The sequence below is a fragment of the Nesoenas mayeri genome (genome assembly GCF_963082525.1).
Source record: "Nesoenas mayeri genome assembly, chromosome: 6".
Classification (NCBI taxonomy): Eukaryota; Metazoa; Chordata; class Aves; order Columbiformes; family Columbidae; genus Nesoenas; species Nesoenas mayeri.
In genome coordinates this window covers 27,429,285-27,450,421 of record NC_137545.1, presented here as the reverse complement: position 1 = coordinate 27,450,421, position 21,137 = coordinate 27,429,285, and the positions used below count along the sequence as shown (strand labels likewise).

Sequence of the window (21,137 nt, the reverse complement as noted above, 5' to 3'; positions counted from 1 at the left end):
GTCCTGGGTGTCCATGTCAGGGCCTGTGCCCCTTTCCTAAGGCTCTGCAACCCCTCCACTGGCCCCTGTGCTTCACCAGCCCCCTGCCACCTCTGCAGCCCGAGCCAGACGCAATGCTGGTGCCCACAGTCCTGCATTTATTCTGTGGCTGCGATCCTCTGGCTGAGGGTCCTGTTAAAAAGGGGTTGGTCAAGGAAGAGCAGGAAGGGGTCAGGGGGTGCCCCCTCCAGCTCCAGCACTGTGATGTTGTTGGGGCAGCCAGCATGCAGCACGGAGCCGGGCACAAAGAGGGTCTGCTGAGGCCCACGGTGGGGCCAGTACCGGCCCATATTGCAGCCATTTATCCACAGCTGGCCCTGGAAGATGGAGACGGGTCTGAGCTGTGCCCTTGTCCACCCTCACCCCTCTCCTGGTTATGTACTGCCTTACCTTGCTCCAACCTGGGAACTTCACAAAGGTGTCCCAGGTGATGCCAGGGGTCTCAAAGGTCCCAGTGTAGAAGGCTGGCCCTGCTCTGGTCCTGCTGCTTGATTTTGGCAGGGCAGTGTGGGGCCAGCCCTGCTCAATGGCAGTGTCTATGGCCAGGGGGTAGATCAGCCAGTTGCTGAGAGGGCTGGAGTCCAAGGAGAGGTTCCCCAGCAAGCCCTGAGATGGAGCAAAAGGGAAAATGAGGCAGCAGCATCTGGCCACAGGCAGAAGGATGCTTGGCTTCCCCAGGGCATGTCCCTCTCACAGTAGTGAAGGTGGGATGTGATCCCCTCTGAGGGGCTGCACTGCCATGGCAGTGTAAAGGGAGCAGAGGGGTGCCCATCTCACAGCCTTATCCCAGTCCTGGTTTGCCAGGAGATTAACCAGGGAGCAGGTCGAGGGGTGGCCCTGCCATGGCTGGGGTCTGTCACAAGTGGCAGGAGAGGGGCCAGTCCATCCCCTCTGGATCCCCAGGGCCCTCACCTCTCACCTTGAAGTCACTGATGTTGGCCCCAAAGCTGATCCTGCCCATGTTCTCCAGCAGCACATCCAGGGTGTCCCCTGCCCTGCCTGTCACATGCAGCGCTGTCTGTCCATCCCTCTCCAGCGTCCCTCGGTACTCCTACAGCCACAAGGTCAGTGCTGCCGCCCCATCCCCAGATCCCACAGCCTCAAGCATTGCCAGCAGCCTGCCAGCGTAGCATCCTGCTGCCTGCCCGCCCTGAGCCATCCAGGGCTGTCCTCTGCCACCAAAAGGGGCAAATTCAGGCCAGAGAGCTACCCCACAAGGGCTCAGTGTGGCTCCCAGCACACTGGCATGGCACAGGCACGCTGCCAGCAGGTCCCACAGCCCTCCCGAGCACCGCGCAGGGACAGGGCTGCTCCCACAGCCTCACCTGCTGCAGCATCACATAGCCACGGTCACAGACGCTGTGGGGAGGAGCACTCAGCATCGCTGGGTCCAGGAGGTCTCGGGGCAGCTGTGTGCGGTACAGTACAAAGCCGTGGGCCTGCAGGACACAGCAAAGTGGCATAGAAAAGGGAAAAGCTGAAGACACACGCTGTTTCTCGGCCCCAGGGCAGGGCAGACAAGCTTAGGAGCATCTCCCCAGTGTCCCTCACTGCACCCAGCCCCTCACCTGCTTTATGGCCTCAAAGGTGAGGGGGAACTGGCTCTGGATGGGCCCGGAGGGGCACAGGACATCCAAGACATCCAGAAGGTTGGCATACTGCAAAGAGAGGGACGAGTATGGGGCAGCCGGGTAGTGCTGGGCAGGGGCAGCACAGCCCCTGGGGCAGGTACTCACCTTCCGCAGGGTCACCTGGCCGTAGGCGTACTTGGGGGTGGCAGGTGGCATCGGACCCACTGGCAGGGGCTGGAACTGAACAGCAAACTGTCAGCTGCCCCTGAGGGCAGGCAGGGAGATGTCCCCTGCCCTGCCAGGTCCCTCTGTGTCCCCCTCTTCCCTGGCATAGGCAGCAGGGCCCAGTACTGTCCCCCTCCTCCTGCCAGAACCAGCACCTTGCTGATGACTGTGCGGATGGCAAACAGCTTCTCAGTGGGGTCTCCTGCCTCTGAGAGAGGGGCATCATAGTCATAGCTGGTGGTCACTGGTTTGTACTGGTTCTTGAAGTCAGCACCTGGTGGGGAAGCGATGGGAGCTGGAGAAAGGAGCTCTGGCAGAGCCCAGGGCACAGAACCCAGCCCCAGGCTGGCCACAATGTGATGGCAGGGATGTGACCCAGAACTGGGAGCCACTTGCCTGGGGACAAAAGGAGTTCTGGGGAGGGGACAAGCTCGGTTTCAGGGAACCTTGGGTATGTGTCAGCCTGCCCCATGGGACAGAAGAGGAGCCTGAAGTGGGCTCCTTGGGGATGGCTAAGGAAAGCCTCCAGCCCCGCAGTGTGCCACCCTCTCCATGGCAGGTCCCTACTCACCGCTCCAGTAGGCAAAGTTCGTCCCCCCATGGAACATGTACCTAGGGGACAGCCCAGAGAGCCCTGTCAGCACCCCAACAGACCCATCAGGGGCTCACTAGGTGCTGCCCCTCCCTGCTCACCCCAGCCCTGCCTGCCTCCCCCTGCCCGAGTTCTGCGGGACGAAAGCAAGCAGCAATATCCACTCCCGTGCTGGCAGATAGGAGGGCACTGTCCCCCCAGGCTGTGCCCCTGCCAGCTGAGTACTTGCATGTTAACATTGGCTCCCAGCTGCAGCATGTCCTCCAGCCCCCGGGCCACTCGCACCGAGCTGGTGCTGGCATGTGCCTCCCCCCAGTAGTCCAGCCAGCCTGTGTAGTACTCAGAGTTCACCTGAGGGAGCAAAGTGCTGTCACTTGCCTGAAGCTGGGGCTCCTGGCAACCCTCTGTCAGCCACATCCTCTCTGCCCACCTGCAGCCTGTCCCCAGCACCCCTCTTTGCCCCCACAAAGCCATCATGAGTCATTTCACCCACAGCACCCACATCAAGCTCACCAGAGGCCCCTTTGGCTCGATCTGGCGCTGGGCACCAAACGCCTCTGTCACATTGAAGCCTGCAGAGGTTGAAGGAGGGAGGTTGGAACAGGACGGAGCTGAGACCTCCATCCGCTTTCTTCCTCCTCTCCCACAGCGGTACCTGGCCCGAAGTCGACAGTGGCGTAGAGCCCCGGCAGCGTGCCGCAGCGCAGCTCCTCCACCCGTGAGTCGTCAGTGGTGAAGAGCAGCACCTCGCTCCCCAGCAGCACCCGGAATGAGACCAGCAGGTGCCACAGGTACCCGTAGTCACAGGCATAGTAGCTCCCGTATTCGTTCTCCACCTGTAAGCAGGGCAGGGGCTGCATCTGGGTCCTGCTATGCCCTTCCCTCCCCATATCATTAGATCTCTTTACAGCCCCCATGTGCATCCCAAAAATGTCCTTCCAGCCCCACCATGACCCCCAGCTCTCCCAGCGTCCTTCAACAACAAACAGCGTGGTGGCAGAGTCCCAGAATCCCAGCCCTTGGATTTAAATCTAGGCCTAGAGGTCAGGAGGGATTTATCTAAGAGCTGTGCCAGATGAGGGCATGGCGTGAGGGGTATAGGTGGCTTTTTGGGGTACATCCAAACATAACCCAGAGCGGGGTAGGGGGCTGGGTCCCACCACACCCTACCTGCACACTGATGATGTTTCCCCCATGCTGGTACAGGCGTGGTTTGATCTTGGGTAGCAGGACATGGAGCCAGGAGTCCACAGCTGCCAGGTAGGCTGGGGAGAAAGGAGGGCAGCTCAGCCTGGCTGTGGCGCCCACCCCAGCGCACTGACAGCCGGGAGGAGGATGGGGCAGATGGGGCATAGCTGAGCATGATGGGGAAGCAGAGAATGAACTATGGGGCTCCTGAAAGATGGAGAAGAGGATGGGAGAGACCATGCAGCAGGTTTGGCAGGTGCGTGGAGAGAGACCAGTGTGCTGGGATGGGCACCAGGCTGTAAGGACAGAGACACCAGAGCCCTGTGCTGAGGCTCACCGGGGTCAGAGGAGCGCAGGACGATGTCTGGTTTCCACAGCAGCCAGGCAGGCAGGCCACCCTGGAGAAACCCCCACAGCCAAGAAGGAGGCAGAGGAACTGCTCAGCAGCCAGGGTTGGCACAGCCAAAACCCAGCCAGCACAATGCTGATGCTCGGCATCAAAGCTGCTTGTGTTCCCATAAGGCAGCTACCTGGATGTGGCTGGCATGGCGCCAGGGTTGGCATGCCAGCCAGAAGTGCCAACCCTGCTGTGCCCTTCCCAGGCTACTCACAGCCCTTCCATCCCAGGTCTGGGGGCTGGGACTCACCATCTCCCACTCTGCACAGATGTAGGGCCCTGGACGTAGGATCACCAGAAGCCCCAGCTCAGCAGTCAGGTCCAGGAAAGCTTCCATGTCCCGGTCCCCAGCAAAGTCATAAACCCCTGGCAGTGGCTCATGGTAGTTCCAGGGGACATAGCTGGGGCAAGAGGGGACATCAGCACATGGGGGCTAAGGGCATCCCAGTCCCTCTGCTCCTGGGAAGTGGTCTCCAGCCTAGGCTGGGGATGGCAACTAGAGCTGAACTGGGACTGGCAGGGAGGTCCCAGTCAGGCCAGTGCAAGGGCTGGTCCTCGCTCCGTGTGATCAGACAACACCCTTGCCTCTCTCCCTACTCCAGGGACCCCAGAGACCCCAAGGGGCCATGGTGGCTGTGGGCTGTGCACCGCTGGGGCTGTCCCTGTCACTTACACCTGCACAGCGCTGAGCCCGCTCATGTACATCTTGAGGAGCCGATCCCTCCAGGCGGGGCGTGGGACGCGGGCGTAGTGGATGCTGCCTGAGATGTAGCGGAATGGGGCTCCGTCCTTGCGGAAGCAATTGTTCTCATAATCCAGCTGGAAGGAGCCTGCTGGGGGTGAGGCCTGCAGGAGAGGGGCAGTGCTGGGGGGCTGCAGACCCTCCCCAAGGCCAGCTGCCCCCTCCCACACTCCCTGGGACAGGGACGGACAGGGGCTGGTTCCTGGGGGAACCTTCCCCATCCTTGGTGCAGGAACAAGGCCAGTACCATGCCGTCCTGGGAGAGCAGGAAGGGCAAGCAGGGCAGCCCTTTGCACCACCTGACGCTCCCCTCCCACTCCCCCATCTAATCAAACACCCTGCAGCTGAGCTGGTGGCATCTTGGGGGATGGGTGCTGCTGGGGATGGATGCTGGGAGGACAGCGGGGAGCTGAGAGCACAAGCAGGATGCTGTGGTGGGATGCAGGGGCTGCAGCAGGAGGGAGCCATAGCAAGAAGAGCAGGGACACAGGGACAAAAGCAAGGCAGATCCCAGAGCCGTCCCACCAGATCCTTTGCAGCTCAGCCCCGCATGCTTCTCCTAAATTTCCACCCGTGTTTGCTAACCTGTGTGTGCAGGAGCCCCACCACCAGCAGCAGGGTGAGAGTTGTCAGCCCCATCTTTGCTGGACGCTCGGCGGGCCTGGGATGGGGGACAAAGGGATGTGGATCATCACAAGATCCTTCTCAGCCAGCACCAGGTGCTTCCTCCAGGTCCTAAGAGCAGAAAGCTGGAACAGCAGCACAGCTTGGGGGAAGAGGATGGAACAAGAGGGTGGGTGACTCTGGCTCCCCATGCCTGGGTCAGCCATGCATCCCCCCTTTAAAGCAATATGGGATGTGGGGCCAGTGGGCACATCCCCCATGCCCCTCAGGGCAGTGGGTGACACACGTGGAGGGACAAAGAGCCTCATAAAAATGTCACGACCAGACAAAACGTCTTTGAGGGAGCTCAGCCCACTTGTTAGATCAGAGCAGTGGTGCCGGCACGCCCCGGTTACAGCTCCGGGAAGAGGGAATACTGCCGCTGCCTCAAAGGAAACGTTCCTGGACCGAGAGCTGGAGCCTGGTGACAAGGCTGTTGACAGGGGCGCCGCGGAGCTGCCGCGGTGCATGGTGAGGGGCTGATGCCCTCGAGGACGACCCCTGCTGGGGTGGCCTCGCCACCTCTGTCCCCTACAGCGCCGACCTGCCGGCCCGGGCGAGGAGCTTGGCTCACCGGGACCGGCACTGGGGGGCGGCGGGGCTGCGGGCTGCCACCATCGCTCACAGCTGGGGACACCGCGTTTCACCCTGGTCACAATAAGCGGGCAGCCTGGGGCTCGGCGCTGCCCCAACGCCCCGCCCCGCTCCCTCCGCCCGCAGCCCGCCCCCTACGGAGAAAGGGAACCGGAGCCCCACCACGGCGGCACCGGGACCGGAAAGGCTGCAGCGCCCCGCCCAGGGGGTGACGCGGCGGGTGACGCGGCGGGTGACGCGCGGCAGCGGGCAATGACGCGGACGGGCGATGGGGCAGGCGCTGTGCGTCTGCTCCCGCGGCACCGTCAGCCTGGGGGGCGTGCGGTACCTCCTGCTGCACCGCCTGGCAGAGGGGTCCGCGGCGGGGCTGGGACACGGGGGTGTCGGGCGAGGGGGTCCGCGGGCACGGGGGGATGCTTGAGCACAAGGGGTGCTCGGGCACGGGGGTGCTTGTGCATGGGAGATGCTGGGGCATGGGCCATGGAGGGGATGTGCGGGTATGGGGATGATTCTGAGTTATAGGGGATGTTCGGGAACGGGGTGATGCTTGGGCATGGGAGTGATGCTCAGGCGTCAGGGTGCTTTTGAATGGGTTTTCGGACTTGGGGGGACTGCTCCAGCATGGAGTTGATGCTTAGACGGGGGGATGCTCGGGCATAGTGGGTGCTTGTGCATGGAGGCATGCTCAGGCATGGGGTGATGCTGAGGTGTAGGGGTGTTCAGGCACAGGGAGATGCTCGAGCATAGGGGGGTTATGCTTGTGGCAGGGGGGATGCTCAGGTATGCTGGGGGTGTAGGGGGTGTTCAGGCACAGGGAGATGCTCGAGCATAGGGGGTTATGCTTGTGGCAGGGGGAATGCTCAGGTATGGTGGGGAAATGCTTGAGCACAGGCAGTGTTTGGGCATGGGGAACTGTTCGTGCAGAGCGGAGATGCTTTGGGTACCTGGCAGATGCCCTCAAAGTGGGAGGAATGTGTGTAACTGGGGAGTTCTCATAGAGGGTGGTGCAGGCACCCACTGCCCTCTGTCCCCTGCCTGTGGTTGCTCACAGTTGAGGCTGGGCACAGGGCCCTGGTGTGGGCACTGCAGCAGTGTGACATGCAGCCCACGCCATGCTCGGCTCTTCACAGAGGCTTCAGCTATGTGGACCTGGTGGAGGGGCTGCGGGACGGGCACTTCTATGCCCTCAAGCGCATCCTGTGCCATGACAAGGAGGACCGCCAGGCCGCCCTGCACGAGGTGGAGATGCACGGCCTCTTTGACCACCCCAACATCCTGCGCCTTGTGGCCCACTGCATCATGGAGAAGGGCACCAAGTCTGAAGCCTGGCTCCTCCTGCCCTATGTGAAGGTGAGGGGGGCTCCCCTGTCTGCCCCCACCCCCTTGCTGCTGGAAGTGACAGTGACAACAGGCTGCTTGTGTTTGCCAGGGGGGAACCCTCTGGAGTGAGGTGGAAGCACTGCGAAAGAAAGGGACCTTCATGCCAGAGCAGCGGATCCTCATCATCCTCCATGGCATCTGCCGTGGACTGCAAGCCATCCACAGCAAGGGCTATGCACACAGGTGGGGGGCTGACAGCCCTGGCTGGGGGGGTTGGCAGGGGCCCCAGCGGGTGTTCAGTGACATCCATCCCCACAGGGACCTCAAGCCCACCAATGTGCTGCTGGATGAGGATGACCAGCCTGTGCTGATGGACCTGGGCTCCATGAATCAAGCTCGCATTGAAGTCAACAGCTCTCGAGAGGCCGTGGCCGTGCAGGTGGGTGCCGTGAGACATCATCCCACCAGACCATCCCAGCCCCGAGCCCTTCATCCCTGCCCTCACCCTGCTTTCTGCAGGACTGGGCTGCCCAGCGCTGCACCATCTCCTACCGTGCCCCTGAGCTTTTCACGGTGCCGAGCCAGTGCATCATAGACGAGCGCACGGACATCTGGGTAAGGATCCATCCCCCTGGTCCCCATCTCACTGCCGTGGGGCTGCCCTGACCCCACCATGCTCCAGTCCCTAGGCTGTGTGCTGTACTGCATGATGTTTGGGGAGGGCCCCTACGATGCCATCTTCCAGAAGGGTGACAGCGTGGCTCTGGCAGTGCAGAACCCCATTACTGTGCCTCCCACGACCAGGTGAGGGGCTGGGGAGGGTGACCCTGCTCCCAAGCAGCCTCCTGTGGTATGCATCATGTAGACCCCCCCCTCACTGTCCTTGCTCCAGATACTCGGCTGCCTTGCAGCACCTGCTCCTCTCCATGATGACACTGAACCCTCAGGAGCGACCCAGCATAGATGACGTCCTCCACCAGCTGGAGGGGCTGCAGCCAGCGCCGGTGGGGCAGGACACCACGCAGATCTGAGAGATCTGAACTTGTCCCACCTCATGGTCTTGCTGAGCTCTGAGGATGAGCTTGGGGAAAAGCAGCTGCCGTTGTCCCTGCTCCCCGACAGAACCATTGCAGGGGGATTTGCTGTGCTCAGTGGAGAGCTGCTGCTCTGTGCCAGAGGTGTGTTGGATTTGGAGTGTTCTGTACCCTGGACTTAGTCCATGCCCCAGGACTGTGGACGTGTGACCTGCTGCTAAACATGGGGCCCTCTCTGGTCGCTGCCTCCCCCAGGGGTTGCAGGAGAGGATGCTGCGGGACCCCTCCCCAGGTGATGGCAGCCACAGCCCTGCAGCTCTGCACCCCAGGAGGATTTCTTCCCTGCCCAGGGCAGAGCTGTGGTCCTGGAGTGAGGCAGGTTGCTATTGCCTGCTCCGACGCTGCTCTCAGCGCCAACGTTGCCTTGTGTTTGGAGTAAAAGATGTTCTTGTGGAGGTGTGGATGTGTCCCTGTCTCAGGGATGGGGTCCCACTGGGGCACAAGGACAATGGGGCATGCTGTCTGGGTGGAGCAGCAAGCATTGCTGGCAGGGAAGGGCAGCAGAGGACAGCCCCGGCAAGGCAGCATGGCCAGAGCATTAGCGGTAAGCAGGGAAAGTTAATCCCTGGCCCCAGCACGCTCCTAATGGGAGTTAACACAATTCTGCAGCTGGAGGCAGGCGCAGCTACTCTGAGCCTCTGGGGCTGGCCACTGTGGGAAGGGGCTCAGCACAGCACAGGCAGCAGAAGAACTTGGCTGCCCAAGGAGAGGGAGGTGGGTGTCAAGGCTGGGGAGCTGCCAGAGTTTGGGAGGCAGGGGTAGCAGCCCTGCTCTGGTGGGGTAAGTAGAGCCTTGTGACAGCACAGCCGCCCTTGGCTGGAGAGGCTCACTGGGACCAGCAGCAGCTGGGCTGCCTGCAGGGGCGATGGTAAAAAAAGAGATGCAGACAAGCGGTTTCACAGGGAAGCATTCCCCTCCTTTAATCCTCTCGCCACAACACAGCAGAAAAGCAACCACAGGGGTTCATGCTGCGCTGGATGCCCTTGCAGGATGCACGCACTGCACTGCAGAGCTGGGCACGCTCCTTGTCCCCAAGCTATGGCCATGGGGACAGGGATGCCAGTCTGCTCTTACTGCTTTAACCACTCTCCTTAAAGACGAGCCCACCTGCTCTCTAGCTGCGCAGGGGAAGAAGTCCCATCAGCTGAGGATTTATTCCTGCTCAGGCTAAATTTGCTCCCCTGGGCTCCAGGATCCACAGCAGGGCCATACAGCACATGAGGAAGCGGTACCCACCCCTAGCTGAAGCAGCGAGCGGGGTGGGATGCGTGCCACGACCACAGGGAACAGACCCAGGGGCTCTTACCTGCACAGGGAGCAAGCTGGAGCTGGAGCACTGGGAAGAAGCAGAGCAGCACCAGCAGCAGAGCTGAAGCACTCACCACACACCTGAGCTGGCAAGAAACCAATACAGCTGGGGGTTCAGTGGGATACACAGAGGCTCTGAAATGGTTTATTGCAAAGGGCTTCTGCAGGAAACACAGGGAAGGAGCACAGTGCTTTTTGGCAGAGGCTTCTCTACTCCTCACCCTCCTCTTCATCCTCGTAGGAGTCCAGGCCCACCTCCTCGTAATCCTTCTCCAGAGCTGCCATGTCTTCCCGCGCCTCAGAGAACTCCCCTTCCTCCATGCCCTCGCCCACGTACCAGTGCACGAAGGCTCGCTTGGCGTACATCAGGTCAAACTTGTGGTCCAGGCGAGCCCAGGCCTCGGCGATGGCCGTGGTGTTGCTCAGCATGCAGACGGCGCGCTGCACCTTGGCCAGGTCCCCCCCTGGCACCACTGTGGGCGGCTGGTAGTTGATGCCCACCTTGAAGCCCGTGGGGCACCAGTCCACAAACTGGATGCTGCGCTTGGTCTTGATGGTGGCGATGGCGGCGTTGACGTCCTTGGGCACCACGTCCCCGCGGTACAGCAGGCAGCAGGCCATGTACTTGCCGTGGCGAGGGTCACACTTAACCATCTGGTTGGACGGCTCAAAGCAGGAGTTGGTGATCTCAGCCACTGACAGCTGCTCATGATAAGCCTTCTCTGCGGAGATGACAGGAGCGTAGGTGGCCAGGGGGAAATGGATGCGAGGGTAGGGGACCAGATTGGTCTGGAACTCAGTCAGATCCACATTCAGGGCCCCATCAAACCGCAGTGATGCTGTGATGGACGAGACGATCTGGCTGATGAGTCTGTTCAAGTTGGTGTAGGTTGGGCGCTCGATGTCCAGGTTTCTGCGACAGATGTCGTAGATGGCCTCATTGTCCACCATAAAGGCACAGTCCGAGTGCTCCAGGGTGGTGTGTGTGGTGAGGATGGAGTTGTAGGGCTCCACCACGGCAGTGGAGACCTGTGGTGCTGGGTAGATGGAGAACTCCAGCTTGGACTTCTTGCCATAGTCAACAGAGAGTCTCTCCATCAAGAGCGAGGTGAATCCAGAGCCAGTGCCACCTCCAAAGCTGTGAAACACAAGAAATCCCTGGAGCCCTGTGCACTGGTCAGCCTGCGGAGAGATACACATGAGATTGCTCCAAGATACACTTTTTCATGAACACCTCACTGCTCAGGTGTCCGTCAGGACCTGGTCCATCCCTGCCATGGGCAGCTGCAGAGCCCTCCCAGGTCACAGCAGGGCTTGCAGTGTTATCTGACCTCCAGCAAGACGCTGGACACCCACTCAGGGGACACATTCCCCCTCTGCAGTCACCTACCAGCTTCCGGATCCTGTCCAGCACTTGGTCGATGATCTCTTTGCCAATGGTGTAGTGCCCACGGGCGTAGTTGTTGGCAGCATCTTCCTTGCCGGTGATCAGCTGCTCAGGGTGGAAGAGCTGGCGGTAGATTCCAGCTCGCACTTCATCTAGTAGAGAGCAGGGGAGGGCTGAGCCTGGCGCAGACTGGAGGTATGAGCCAGCCAAAAAGCAGTTGAGCGGATGCGCGCACCCATCCCTCGCCCTCCTCCTGGCTCTGGCATGTACAGCCAAGGATCCACACATGAGCAGGGACACCACCAGCATCAGATTTCTCTGGTGGTGGCTGCCACCTCCCTGCACAGAAGCTCAGGTTCTCCCACCCATCTGGAGCTGCCTGCCCACAGCATGCAGCAGCACAGCAGGAGCTGCCATGCAGGTTGGGCTGGTTTCTCTCCACGCACATGTGGTAGCAAGAGACTACCAGCACTCTTGCCTCTAGGACACTTCAGGAACAAAAGGTGGTGCTCAGGTTTGCGGCTTCTCCTGGGGAATGGAGGGCCCTCAGGTTGAACCCAATGCAGGATACTGCCAGCAGAGCATGGGCACCAGCCACTCAGTCTAGTGGTGCGCCCCAGGCCATGCACACTCCAGCACTCACCAATCACAGTGGGCTCCAGGTCCACAAAGATGGCCCGTGGGACATGCTTCCCAGCCCCGGTCTCACAGAAGAAGGTGGTGAAGGAGTCGTCCCCTCCACCGATGGTTTTGTCGCTGGGCATCTGCCCGTCGGGCTGGATGCCATGTTCCAGGCAGTACAGCTCCCAGCAGGTGTTGCCCATCTGGACGCCGGCCTGGCCGACGTGGACGGAGATGCACTCGCGCTGGGAAGGGGGAGGCAGGGTCAGATCCTGGCATAGCTGTGTCTTGCCTGCCCCAGGGAGGGCTCTACCTGCTGTCAGTGCCACACAGCCACCTGCACAGGACCTGCTCCAGCCAGTGGCTCCAGGGAGCACGTTTCTTTGGGTGACCTCCTGTGTGTCCGCGAGGGGCCCTGCACGGTTGTCATTGCCCTCAACCACGCACAGGCAACGTGCTGGGTTGGGAGCCAGCTCTGGTGTCCCTCGTGCCCAGCCCTTGCTGAGGGCGACCAGCCCCACAGACTCTGGCCAGGGCTGTTCTCCAACAGCATGGGGGGCAGAGCCTGGCCCAGGTCACCTGCCCCAGCCTCCCAGCCAGGCTCCCTGGCAGCCTCAGCCACGTCCCTGTGCCACAGCAGCCCAGCGAGGTGCTGAGCTGATGCCATCATATACTTAACCCATGAGGTGCAGCCAGCACAGGGGATGCTTCCACCTGCTGTTCCAGAGCCATGTAAGCACGCAGTCTCCTGGGGCAGGGGGCCTTGGGGATACAGGGCAGTGGGGGACAGCCAGAGGAGGGCTGGTGGTGAAGCTCAGCAATATTCAAGGCAGCACAGAGACTCCCAGAGCTATGCAGTCCCAAGCCCATGCTGTGAAAACCGTGTGGGCAGAAGTGCCGGGGAGCAGCCTTTGAGCTGGAGATGTGCTTCCCGCACTTCCGTCCTGCAGGTGCAGGCCTGCTCTGCTACCCCCAGCATCCCCCCTCTGCTACTCCTGCCATTCTTGGTCCTTTATCCCTGACATTCCTTCCTTCTCTGCTACACCCTTAGCATCCCTGCTCCCCGAGGCCGGGCACCACAACTCAGCCTGGGGGTCCCGGGGCTCTTTGCTTCCATCTTCCACAACCACACAGGGCTGAGCCACGATGGAGACCATGTCCTGGTCCAGTGCTGGAAGGGCACAAGGACTCTTGCTTTCTCCGGGAGGGCCGGGGAAGCCTCAGCCCACCGGTGGGAAGCACTGCCCGGGACAGGGTCCCCAGCAGAGCCCGAGCGGTGCTGCGGCAGGCGGGGCGCTGCGCTGCGCCTCCTGGCACGGCCGCGTCCCCCTCCCGAGCCGCTAAATATAGCCCGGCCCCAGGCGAGGACAGCGACGATCACCCGGTTTGGACAGCGGACCCGAGCCGCTCCGTCGCTGCCAGACCGAGCCCCCGCGGGACGGCAAGGACGGGACCCCCACACCCGCTCCTCACTGCTCCGGCAGGGCGCCCGCTGCCCCGGGGGGGAGCCCCGCCGAACACCCAACTCCGGCACCCGGTGCCCGGCTGGTGCCTCCACCCCCAGCAGCTGTCCCCGTCCGTCCGCAGCCACGTTCCCCACCAGAGGGGTCACCCCCCCTCCATCCCTACCGCACCCCTTGTGGCGGCGGAGCGGCGGGGTCTCAGGTAGCCCCGGGACTGGTGGCGGCGGGGGGAGCCGGGCAGAAGCAGGAGGAGGATACGGTTGTCCCCGGACAGGGGTCGGTGGGGCTGCCCAAGGTCATGGCGGGGAAGAAGGGGGGGCGTCGCGGCGGCTCCGCCGTGCCCGGTGTTCCGGGGGGGGGCTGCCGGACACCTTCCCCGCCGCCGTGCCCGCTGCCGCGCCGCCCGGCCCGGCCCGCACTCACCATGCTGCGGCTGGGGGTCCGGGCTCTCCCGGCAACTCGGTGCGGCGGAGCTCGGCGCAGACCAGCGGCTGCTGCAATCCCCTCCGCAGCGCCCTCTTATATGTGGGAGGGGCTTATTGCCGCCTCGCCCCCCTTCATTTGGGTATATTTGCATGCAGGGCGGGAGTATGCACCTCGAAGGCAGCGGGAGCCTGCTCAGGCGCCTTCTCGGCTGCAGAGGGACCCCAAAGTGCAGGGGGCTGGGGTTGCTTTCCCTCTGCCGGGAGGGAAGCGGGGAGGGTCCTGCCAAGCTGCGTGCAGGAGGTCTGGGCTCTAGCCCTCAGTGGGGACATGCGGTGCTGAGCCACCAGGCCGCGGTCTGGAACACATACAGTAGATCCCACTCTGCCCTCCCACCAGCTTTTCTGCACTGCAGGCTCTCTGGGATCTGGTGACAGACACCCCAAGATCACCTGGGCCTCTAGAGCAGGGGAAAGGAGAAGAAACACAGGTCAGGCTCTGGAGACCAGGGTGCCTCCAAACCCCTCTTTGCCATCAGCATTTCAGCAACCCCTGGCCGAGGTTGCTCTTCCCTCCTGGTGGGGACAGGTGAGCAGTGCCACACACCTCCATGAGACTGAATATCATCATGACAAATCTGGGCTGCTGGCCCAGCTGCCAAAAAAAGGGTCATTGCAGCCCATTTGCTGTCAATGACTTGTGACTACAGTCAGAGAAGCCCCTTTATTTGAGCCCCAACTAGCACAGCCTTCATCTCTGGTGCCAGGGCTGGTCCTGCTGCTGAAGGTCTGTGGACCACCAACCAGCCCAGTTGTCAGCTGAGGGAGAAGCAGAATCCAGTGCCCCAGCCTTGCATGCTGTGTGCAGCAGGGAGAGGTCTCTGTCCTTGCTGCCAGGACATGGGCTTACACAGCTATCCCTGCCTGTGGGGACAGGGGATCTGCTGCCCAGGGGCATGCCAGGAGACACTGCTGTGACCCTCTGGAGTGGGGTCCAGATCAAAGACGCAGGATAACCTTTAAGAAAAAAAAGGAACAGGATGCAATTGCAACTGCTATGCATGTCTGGCAGCATAGTCAGGTCCCTGCAAAGACATGAAGAGGAGAGGTCTCTGCAGTGGGATCAGAGCAATGCCTGGAGTGAGGGGCAGCAGCTCCAGCTTGTGCCCTGGTGCAGCAGCAGGCACCACTTGGCCTGAGCCCATGGGTCTGGTCATAGGGAGCACCAGGAGCCCTGCACAGTGGGATGAGTGCCTAGCCACACTCCAGGAATCAGTGCAGCCCACTGCTGGCTCACACTTTCCCCTCCAGCTGGCTCGGGTGCATGCTGGGAGGAGGAGGGCAGGGCAGGACAGCCTCTGTGGGTCAATATAGCTGGAGCATTAGTGCTAAGCAGGGAAAATTAATCTCTGGACCCAGCGTGCTGGATAATGGGTAACAGAAATCTCCTGTTTGCAGTTGGAGGCAGGAGCTGATGTTTGGACTCCTGATCACTGGGCAGGGCAGGGAGAGGGCTCAGCACACAGCAAAGGGAGAACATGAGATGAGGGAGGCAGATGGCCCCCGGGGGTGGCAGAGCACCCGCAAAGCCAGGCAGGGAGTGGGCAGAGGTGCTCCCAGACAGTGCACTCCATGCCCTCATGTGCTGGAAGTACAACAGCACTGACAGCAGAGCTGAAGCACTCACCACACACCTGAGCTGGCAAGAAACCAATACAGCTGGGGGTTCAGTGGGATACACAGAGGCTCTGAAACTGATTATTACAAAGGCTTTCTTCAGGAAACACAGGGAAGGAGTACAGTGCTTTTTGGCAGAGGCTTCTCTACTCCTCACCCTCCTCTTCATCCTCGTAGGAGTCCAGGCCCACCTCCTCGTAATCCTTCTCCAGAGCTGCCATGTCTTCCCGCGCCTCAGAGAACTCCCCTTCCTCCATGCCCTCGCCCACGTACCAGTGCACGAAGGCTCGCTTGGCGTACATCAGGTCAAACTTGTGGTCCAGGCGAGCCCAGGCCTCGGCGATGGCCGTGGTGTTGCTCAGCATGCAGACGGCGCGCTGCACCTTGGCCAGGTCCCCCCCTGGCACCACTGTGGGCGGCTGGTAGTTGATGCCCACCTTGAAGCCCGTGGGGCACCAGTCCACAAACTGGATGCTGCGCTTGGTCTTGATGGTGGCGATGGCGGCGTTGACGTCCTTGGGCACCACGTCCCCGCGGTACAGCAGGCAGCAGGCCATGTACTTGCCGTGGCGAGGGTCACACTTAACCATCTGGTTGGACGGCTCAAAGCAGGAGTTGGTGATCTCAGCCACTGACAGCTGCTCATGATAAGCTCTCTCAGCCGAAACCACAGGAGCGTAGGTGGCCAGGGGGAAATGGATGCGAGGGTAGGGGACCAGATTGGTCTGGAACTCAGTCAGATCCACATTCAGGGCCCCATCAAACCGCAGTGATGCTGTGATGGACGAGACAACCTGGCTGATGAGTCTGTTCAAGTTGGTGTAGGTTGGGCGCTCGATGTCCAGGTTTCTGCGACAGATGTCGTAGATGGCCTCATTATCCACCATGAAAGCACAGTCTGAATGCTCCAAGGTGCTATGTGTGGTGAGGATGGAGTTGTAGGGCTCCACCACGGCAGTGGAGACCTGTGGTGCTGGGTAGATGGAGAACTCCAGCTTGGACTTCTTGCCATAGTCAACAGAGAGTCTCTCCATCAAGAGCGAGGTGAATCCAGAGCCAGTGCCACCTCCAAAACTACGAAACACGAGGAATCCCTGGAGCCCTGTGCACTGGTCAGCCTGTGGAGAGAGCCAAGTGAGCTTCCTCTAAGTACTGACTTTGCTGGAGAGAAGTTTCAAACTGTTGCTTGGGCAGCCAAAGGCCCACCCTGGGCACAGCAGGGCACACCCCATACTCCCACCCCCAGCAGGATGTTGAACCCCAGCTCAGGGGGACACATTCCCCCTCTGCAGTCACCTACCAGCTTCCGGATCCTGTCCAGCACTTGGTCGATGATCTCTTTGCCAATGGTGTAGTGCCCGCGGGCATAGTTGTTGGCAGCATCTTCCTTGCCAGTGATCATCTGTTCAGGGTGGAAGAGCTGGCGGTAGACTCCTCCTCGTACCTCATCTAGGAGAGGTTAGCACAATGTCAGAGATTTTCGAACTGGCTCTGGGGAAAGGTGGCAGGAGCTATTCTAGGGATTGCCATGAGTGGATTGTTCCCAGACGCTGTGACCACCAGCAGCTGAGGTGCACTCACCAATCACAGTGGGCTCCAGGTCCACAAAGATGGCCCGTGGGACATGCTTCCCAGCCCCGGTCTCACAGAAGAAAGTGGTGAAGGAATCGTCCCCTCCACCAATGGTTTTGTCGCTGGGCATCTGCCCGTCGGGCTGGATGCCATGTTCCAGGCAGTACAGCTCCCAGCAGGTGTTGCCCATCTGGACGCCGGCCTGGCCGACATGGACAGAGATGCACTCGCGCTGGGGAGAGGGAAATAGGGTCAGATCCCAGTTGGGACCACAGATGTAGCTGCAACAGGGGGTGAGGTGCCCAGCACAGGCAGGGCAGTCCAGGCCCTTGTCGCTCTGTGGAACCCGCATTGCTCTACAGCCGGGGTGCTTTGTGCTTATCCCCATCTCCTGCCCTCTGCCAATTCTGATGCTCTGCCTCCTGTCATCGCACTGCCCAGCTCAGGGGCCCAGGGAGATGAAGACACATCAGCTGGAGCCAGGGACACAAGGTTGTCATGTTCTCTGGACTGTCTGCACCCACAGCCCCAGGAAGCACTCAATGAGCATCTTCTCTATTGCCTGAACACTCACTTGGCTTAAGGGCTGGAGCCCAACAACAGGGCTGTGGGGTGATGACAGTGCATCACCCAGCATTGGGAGCTGAGGAGGTGACAGCACTGGGCATGGGTGCCCAGCAAGAGGGCGATTTGCAGCAGCAAACGGTTGCCATGCTCTGAGGCTCAGCTTCCCTAAATTAGCTCTGGAGGAGGAGGAAGCGTTAACTGCATTTCTGAACTGAACTGAAAGGCTGAGATGGAAGGATCCCTTAGTTCAGGGCTTCAAGGGCAGCCTCAGGTTCCTCAGGGGGGTAACACTGAGGTGGGCTCTGCAGCCTCGCTCCCTGCAGGTAAGGGTCACACTTAACCATCCCAGAGGCTGCAGCCCTTTCAACAAGAACCAAAATATTCACTGCTTCAGCCCTGCTGTTGCCAAAGACTTGGATGCGTCATCAGCCACAACTGAGGCAGAGGAGCAACCAAATCAAACCGGATTTCCAGAGCCATGGGTGCCCCACTGTGAGTCAGCGGCAGGAGGCTGGTGGAGCAATTTTGCACCAGGAGCACGTCAGTGATTGCTGTCTGAGGAAGTTGCATGGGTCACAGCTCTGTGCATCTGGGGCGCTTTCTGTGCTGCATTTCAGAGGCAGCAGTGACAGTGAGGAATGACAGAAAAATAAGCCCTTGATACCCAGGGTAAGAGCCACAAGTCCATCTCCCAACCTTTCCCAACGCAGAGGTGCAAGCAGCACCAAAATGGCACTCCACTTTTCCACAGCAAGTCCATGAAGGTTTTGTAACACAAGGAGACAACAGCAAGTCCTGAGGAAGCTCCAGGATCCTCAGCAGAAGTACACAGCAAACACTGACACAACTACAAGCACCTCTGGATGGCCACAAGAAAGAAGAGAAAGGACTCCCTGGCCAAGGACCTTGTGAATTAGGGTGTGAGCAGATGGTTATGCTGATCACCATACTTCATCCTACCAACATGCAGCAGCCAGGACCAGCTTTGTGGAACTCAGTGCTGACAGCAGGCTGGGCAGAGCCCCACAGTGCTGGGGACACAGCAGTGCTGGTCACCAGCCAGCAGACTCTGCCTTCTTCATGGCAAGGTCAGGCTCAGGAAGGACAGGGAGCACAGCCCTCTCAGGCAGCAGACAGGGTGCCTGGGCTCCCTGGGATTGTGATGCTCTCCAGAACAGCCAGAGAGCTCAAGATCCAGACCTGACGGCAGGACCACAGCAGCAGGGCAGCCCGGAGGCTCCCCCGCAGTGATGTCCACCGGTGGGCTGGCCCCTGGCACCCAAGGTGCAGGGCAGTGGATGAAGACACAGCTCACTCTGGAGCTCATCTGCAACTCTGCAACCTGGAGGGTTAGCAGGCTGGGCCCACTCCCCCCAGCCAGAGATGTTACCACAGGAGATGGGCAGAAACCGTGGCATGAGAGAGTCAGCCCAAACGCCAGTCTTCACACACAGCGAGACTGGCTGGTGGCCTCCTTCCCTTGGACATGTCAGACGGGTGCAAGGGGATGCTCAGAGGGAGGCTGCTGGGTGCCGGGGAGGGAGCAGCTCAGAAACGGCAGAAGCCAGGCAGAGGCAGGGCAAGCACAGCCGGTACTGCCATCAGCAGCTGCCTGCACGTTTGGGCTCCCGGGCGAGGCGCCCTGCGAAGCTCTGGGGATTACAGCCTGCTCCGCGCAGGGCCCAGCTGGGGTTCCTCCCACTCCCCGGAGCTCCCCGCGGTACCAGAAGGAGGGGGCAGCCCGGGGTCGGCACTCACCATGATGCCTCCGCCGCCGCCGCACGACTCGCCTGTCCCCGGGCTGCCGCAGCTCCGCACCGCCGGGACGGCCGCGCCGCCGCCACTTTATACTGGGGGCGGCACCGGCCCTCTGGGGCGGAGCGCCGCGCCATAGACAGTTCCGGGCGTTTGCATAAATTTGTATATAATGCGCATATTTCCATACACTTGCATAGATGCAGCTGTGTTGCCCGGCAGCCGCCTGGGTGCATTGCCGGGGCCACCAAGGAGCAGCATCCCCCGCTCCCCTACTCCCTGCCTCCTCGGGGCCACGGGAAACCTGGGCATCCCCTCGAGGAAAGGGCAGGGAGGCATAAGGATTGGTCTTGCTACACTTGCTGGTCTTGACAGAGTGGCTTCCCCTGAAGGCCAAAGATAGCACTTTCTTGTTGGGGGTTCTGCTGGTGCGAGGCACCATCCAGGCATTCACCAGGACAGATTTCAGGAACCGAGGAGGGAAAGTCAGCAGAGAACCTGGCTCAGGTCTTCCCACCTGGTGGGTGGAGGTGCTGATGTGATCCCTGGGTGAGCACATAGCTGAGTCTCTGCCAGCCATCCAAGGCCCCCAGAGCACACCTGGCAGAATTTCTGGAGAAATACAGGCAGAGAAAACACTTCAGAGACAAGCACAAACTTTCCTGGCCTCTTTGGAGGTCAGTGAGGAAAAAGCAGGAAAACTCTGTCCTGTCCCTTGCCTCAAGGACAGGTGTGCCCTGGGGCTGCGTCTGAAAGCCTTGTCTGCGATGGGCTCCTCCTCCAGCCTGCCTCTGCTTTACCTCCGTTGTTTTGACCTGATTTAACAAAGCTTTATGAAGTGATCTGTGAGGGGATGGGGGGAGCTTGGAGCACTTCAAAGCAGGTCTTTTTGCAGTGACTTCACTGATTCCTGGCTCTGCTACAATGAATAACTTGTCCATTCTTTCCTCCCCCATCCAAAATACTCACAGCATCCCCTGCCACGCAGAACCAGCCCTGCCTTTGCCAGAGCCCTCCGACTTAATGAGTTTTCACTGAGAGACACTGTCATCTCTCAGCTCACTCTGAAAGCTGAAAGGTGGACCTGAATTATCCACCCACAATGGCCTTTCTTCGTGCCTGAGTCACCTGGAAAAGTGTCACCTTCACTGATGAAGACGTGTAAAGTGACTGAAAGCAGCAGTACTGCTGTGAAGCCTGTGCCAGGGTCTAAGCAACACATTTTGAGACCTGCAGAAATGGCTGAGCCAAACAGAGTGAGTTTAATCAAGCTGGTGGGAGGAGGCTTTTTCCAGAGAGATGCTGCTGAACCTGGACAGGATACTGTGGCAACTAGATAACTCTGGAAATGCCTAAACTCCTCCCCATGGTATAAAAGTCCTTTGAGTGACCTCAGAGATCACTAGATAACACAGACCATGCTGATGCAGACAGTCCATGAGAGTGAGAAGGTAACTGCTAGCACTGAGGCATCAAAATTTGAGCCCCAGAAGTTAATTGGTTTGTAAAAGAGTGATGGGATCATCTTTCCCGGTGAAAATCTTTGCCAAGGTGCTTGCTGAAATGTGACTTCTGACTGGGTGTTTCCTATCACTCTCCCTACTTCCAGGGTGCAAATTAATTGTGAGGGTTTTGTAGCACGAGTGCTTTGCAGCAGTGGTTAGAAGAACAAGCGTCAGAGCTAGGCAGCGAGCAGGATTTCAGGTGGCTGTGCAAGGCTTGTGTAGTTCACACAACTTCAGGAGATCTGTATGACAGCCTGGTGGCACCTCAGGGTGTAAAATGATGTGGTACTTCTCCAAGAGATGCCTGAATCTGTTTATGTACCATTCTGGTAGAGAGCTGATGGTGAAATGTCCCTGATTTGTCATTGCTAAAAATGCATGCTTGCAGTGAAAGTAACCATTCAGATGCTGCTATGTTGAGTGAGCAGGGCAGCA

At 60.2% G+C, this 21,137-nt stretch overlaps 4 protein-coding genes across 4 annotated transcripts; 1 reads left to right on the top strand and 3 right to left on the bottom strand.

Moving 5' to 3' along the window:
• Positions 1–137: 137 nt before the first annotated feature.
• GLB1L (galactosidase beta 1 like) lies at positions 138–5,393 on the bottom strand (the record flags this gene model as incomplete). Its single annotated transcript, XM_080346965.1, has 17 exons — positions 138–356; positions 430–645; positions 959–1,090; positions 1,365–1,478; positions 1,608–1,697; positions 1,776–1,850; positions 1,991–2,109; positions 2,407–2,447; positions 2,529–2,560; positions 2,653–2,778; positions 2,941–2,999; positions 3,083–3,263; positions 3,598–3,692; positions 3,953–4,013; positions 4,263–4,413; positions 4,686–4,858; positions 5,340–5,393. The coding sequence occupies 17 exons, from the start codon at positions 5,391–5,393 to the stop codon at positions 138–140; spliced, it is 1,938 nt and encodes a 645-aa protein (XP_080203091.1).
• Positions 5,394–6,247: 854 nt separating this feature from the next.
• Positions 6,248–8,750, top strand: STK16 (serine/threonine kinase 16). The gene is made up of 7 exons (XM_080347198.1): positions 6,248–6,365; positions 7,142–7,361; positions 7,441–7,574; positions 7,650–7,770; positions 7,851–7,946; positions 8,014–8,135; positions 8,224–8,750. Exons 1-7 carry the CDS (start codon positions 6,280–6,282, stop codon positions 8,360–8,362), a joined length of 918 nt encoding a protein of 305 aa, XP_080203324.1. The 5' UTR covers positions 6,248–6,279; the 3' UTR covers positions 8,363–8,750.
• Positions 8,751–9,943: 1,193 nt separating this feature from the next.
• LOC308042084 (tubulin alpha-5 chain) lies at positions 9,944–11,986 on the bottom strand (the record flags this gene model as incomplete). The annotated part of the gene is made up of 3 exons (XM_080347149.1): positions 11,764–11,986; positions 11,124–11,272; positions 9,944–10,915 (listed from the first exon to the last, which is right to left on the bottom strand). The coding sequence occupies exons 1-3, from the start codon at positions 11,942–11,944 to the stop codon at positions 9,944–9,946; spliced, it is 1,302 nt and encodes a 433-aa protein (XP_080203275.1). The 5' UTR covers positions 11,945–11,986.
• A 3,463-nt stretch (positions 11,987–15,449) lies between these two features.
• On the bottom strand, positions 15,450–19,251 carry LOC308042038 (tubulin alpha-5 chain-like; the record flags this gene model as incomplete). Its single annotated transcript, XM_080347066.1, has 4 exons — positions 19,201–19,251; positions 16,885–17,107; positions 16,604–16,752; positions 15,450–16,421 (listed from the first exon to the last, which is right to left on the bottom strand). Exons 1-4 carry the CDS (start codon positions 19,201–19,203, stop codon positions 15,450–15,452), a joined length of 1,347 nt encoding a protein of 448 aa, XP_080203192.1. The 5' UTR covers positions 19,204–19,251.
• Positions 19,252–21,137: the final 1,886 nt, after the last annotated feature.

What these genes read in the sequence shown, in the direction of transcription:
- STK16 (XM_080347198.1), top strand. Translation starts at nt 6,280, where the DNA reads ATGGGGCAGGCGCTGTGCGTCTGCTCCCGCGGCACCGTCAGCCTGGGG. An exon ending in TCCTCCTGCCCTATGTGAAG is followed by an intron (nt 7,362 to 7,440) that starts GTGAGGGGGGCT and finishes TGTGTTTGCCAG; the next exon opens with GGGGGAACCCTCTGGAGTGA. An exon ending in AGCAAGGGCTATGCACACAG is followed by an intron (nt 7,575 to 7,649) that starts GTGGGGGGCTGA and finishes CCATCCCCACAG; the next exon opens with GGACCTCAAGCCCACCAATG.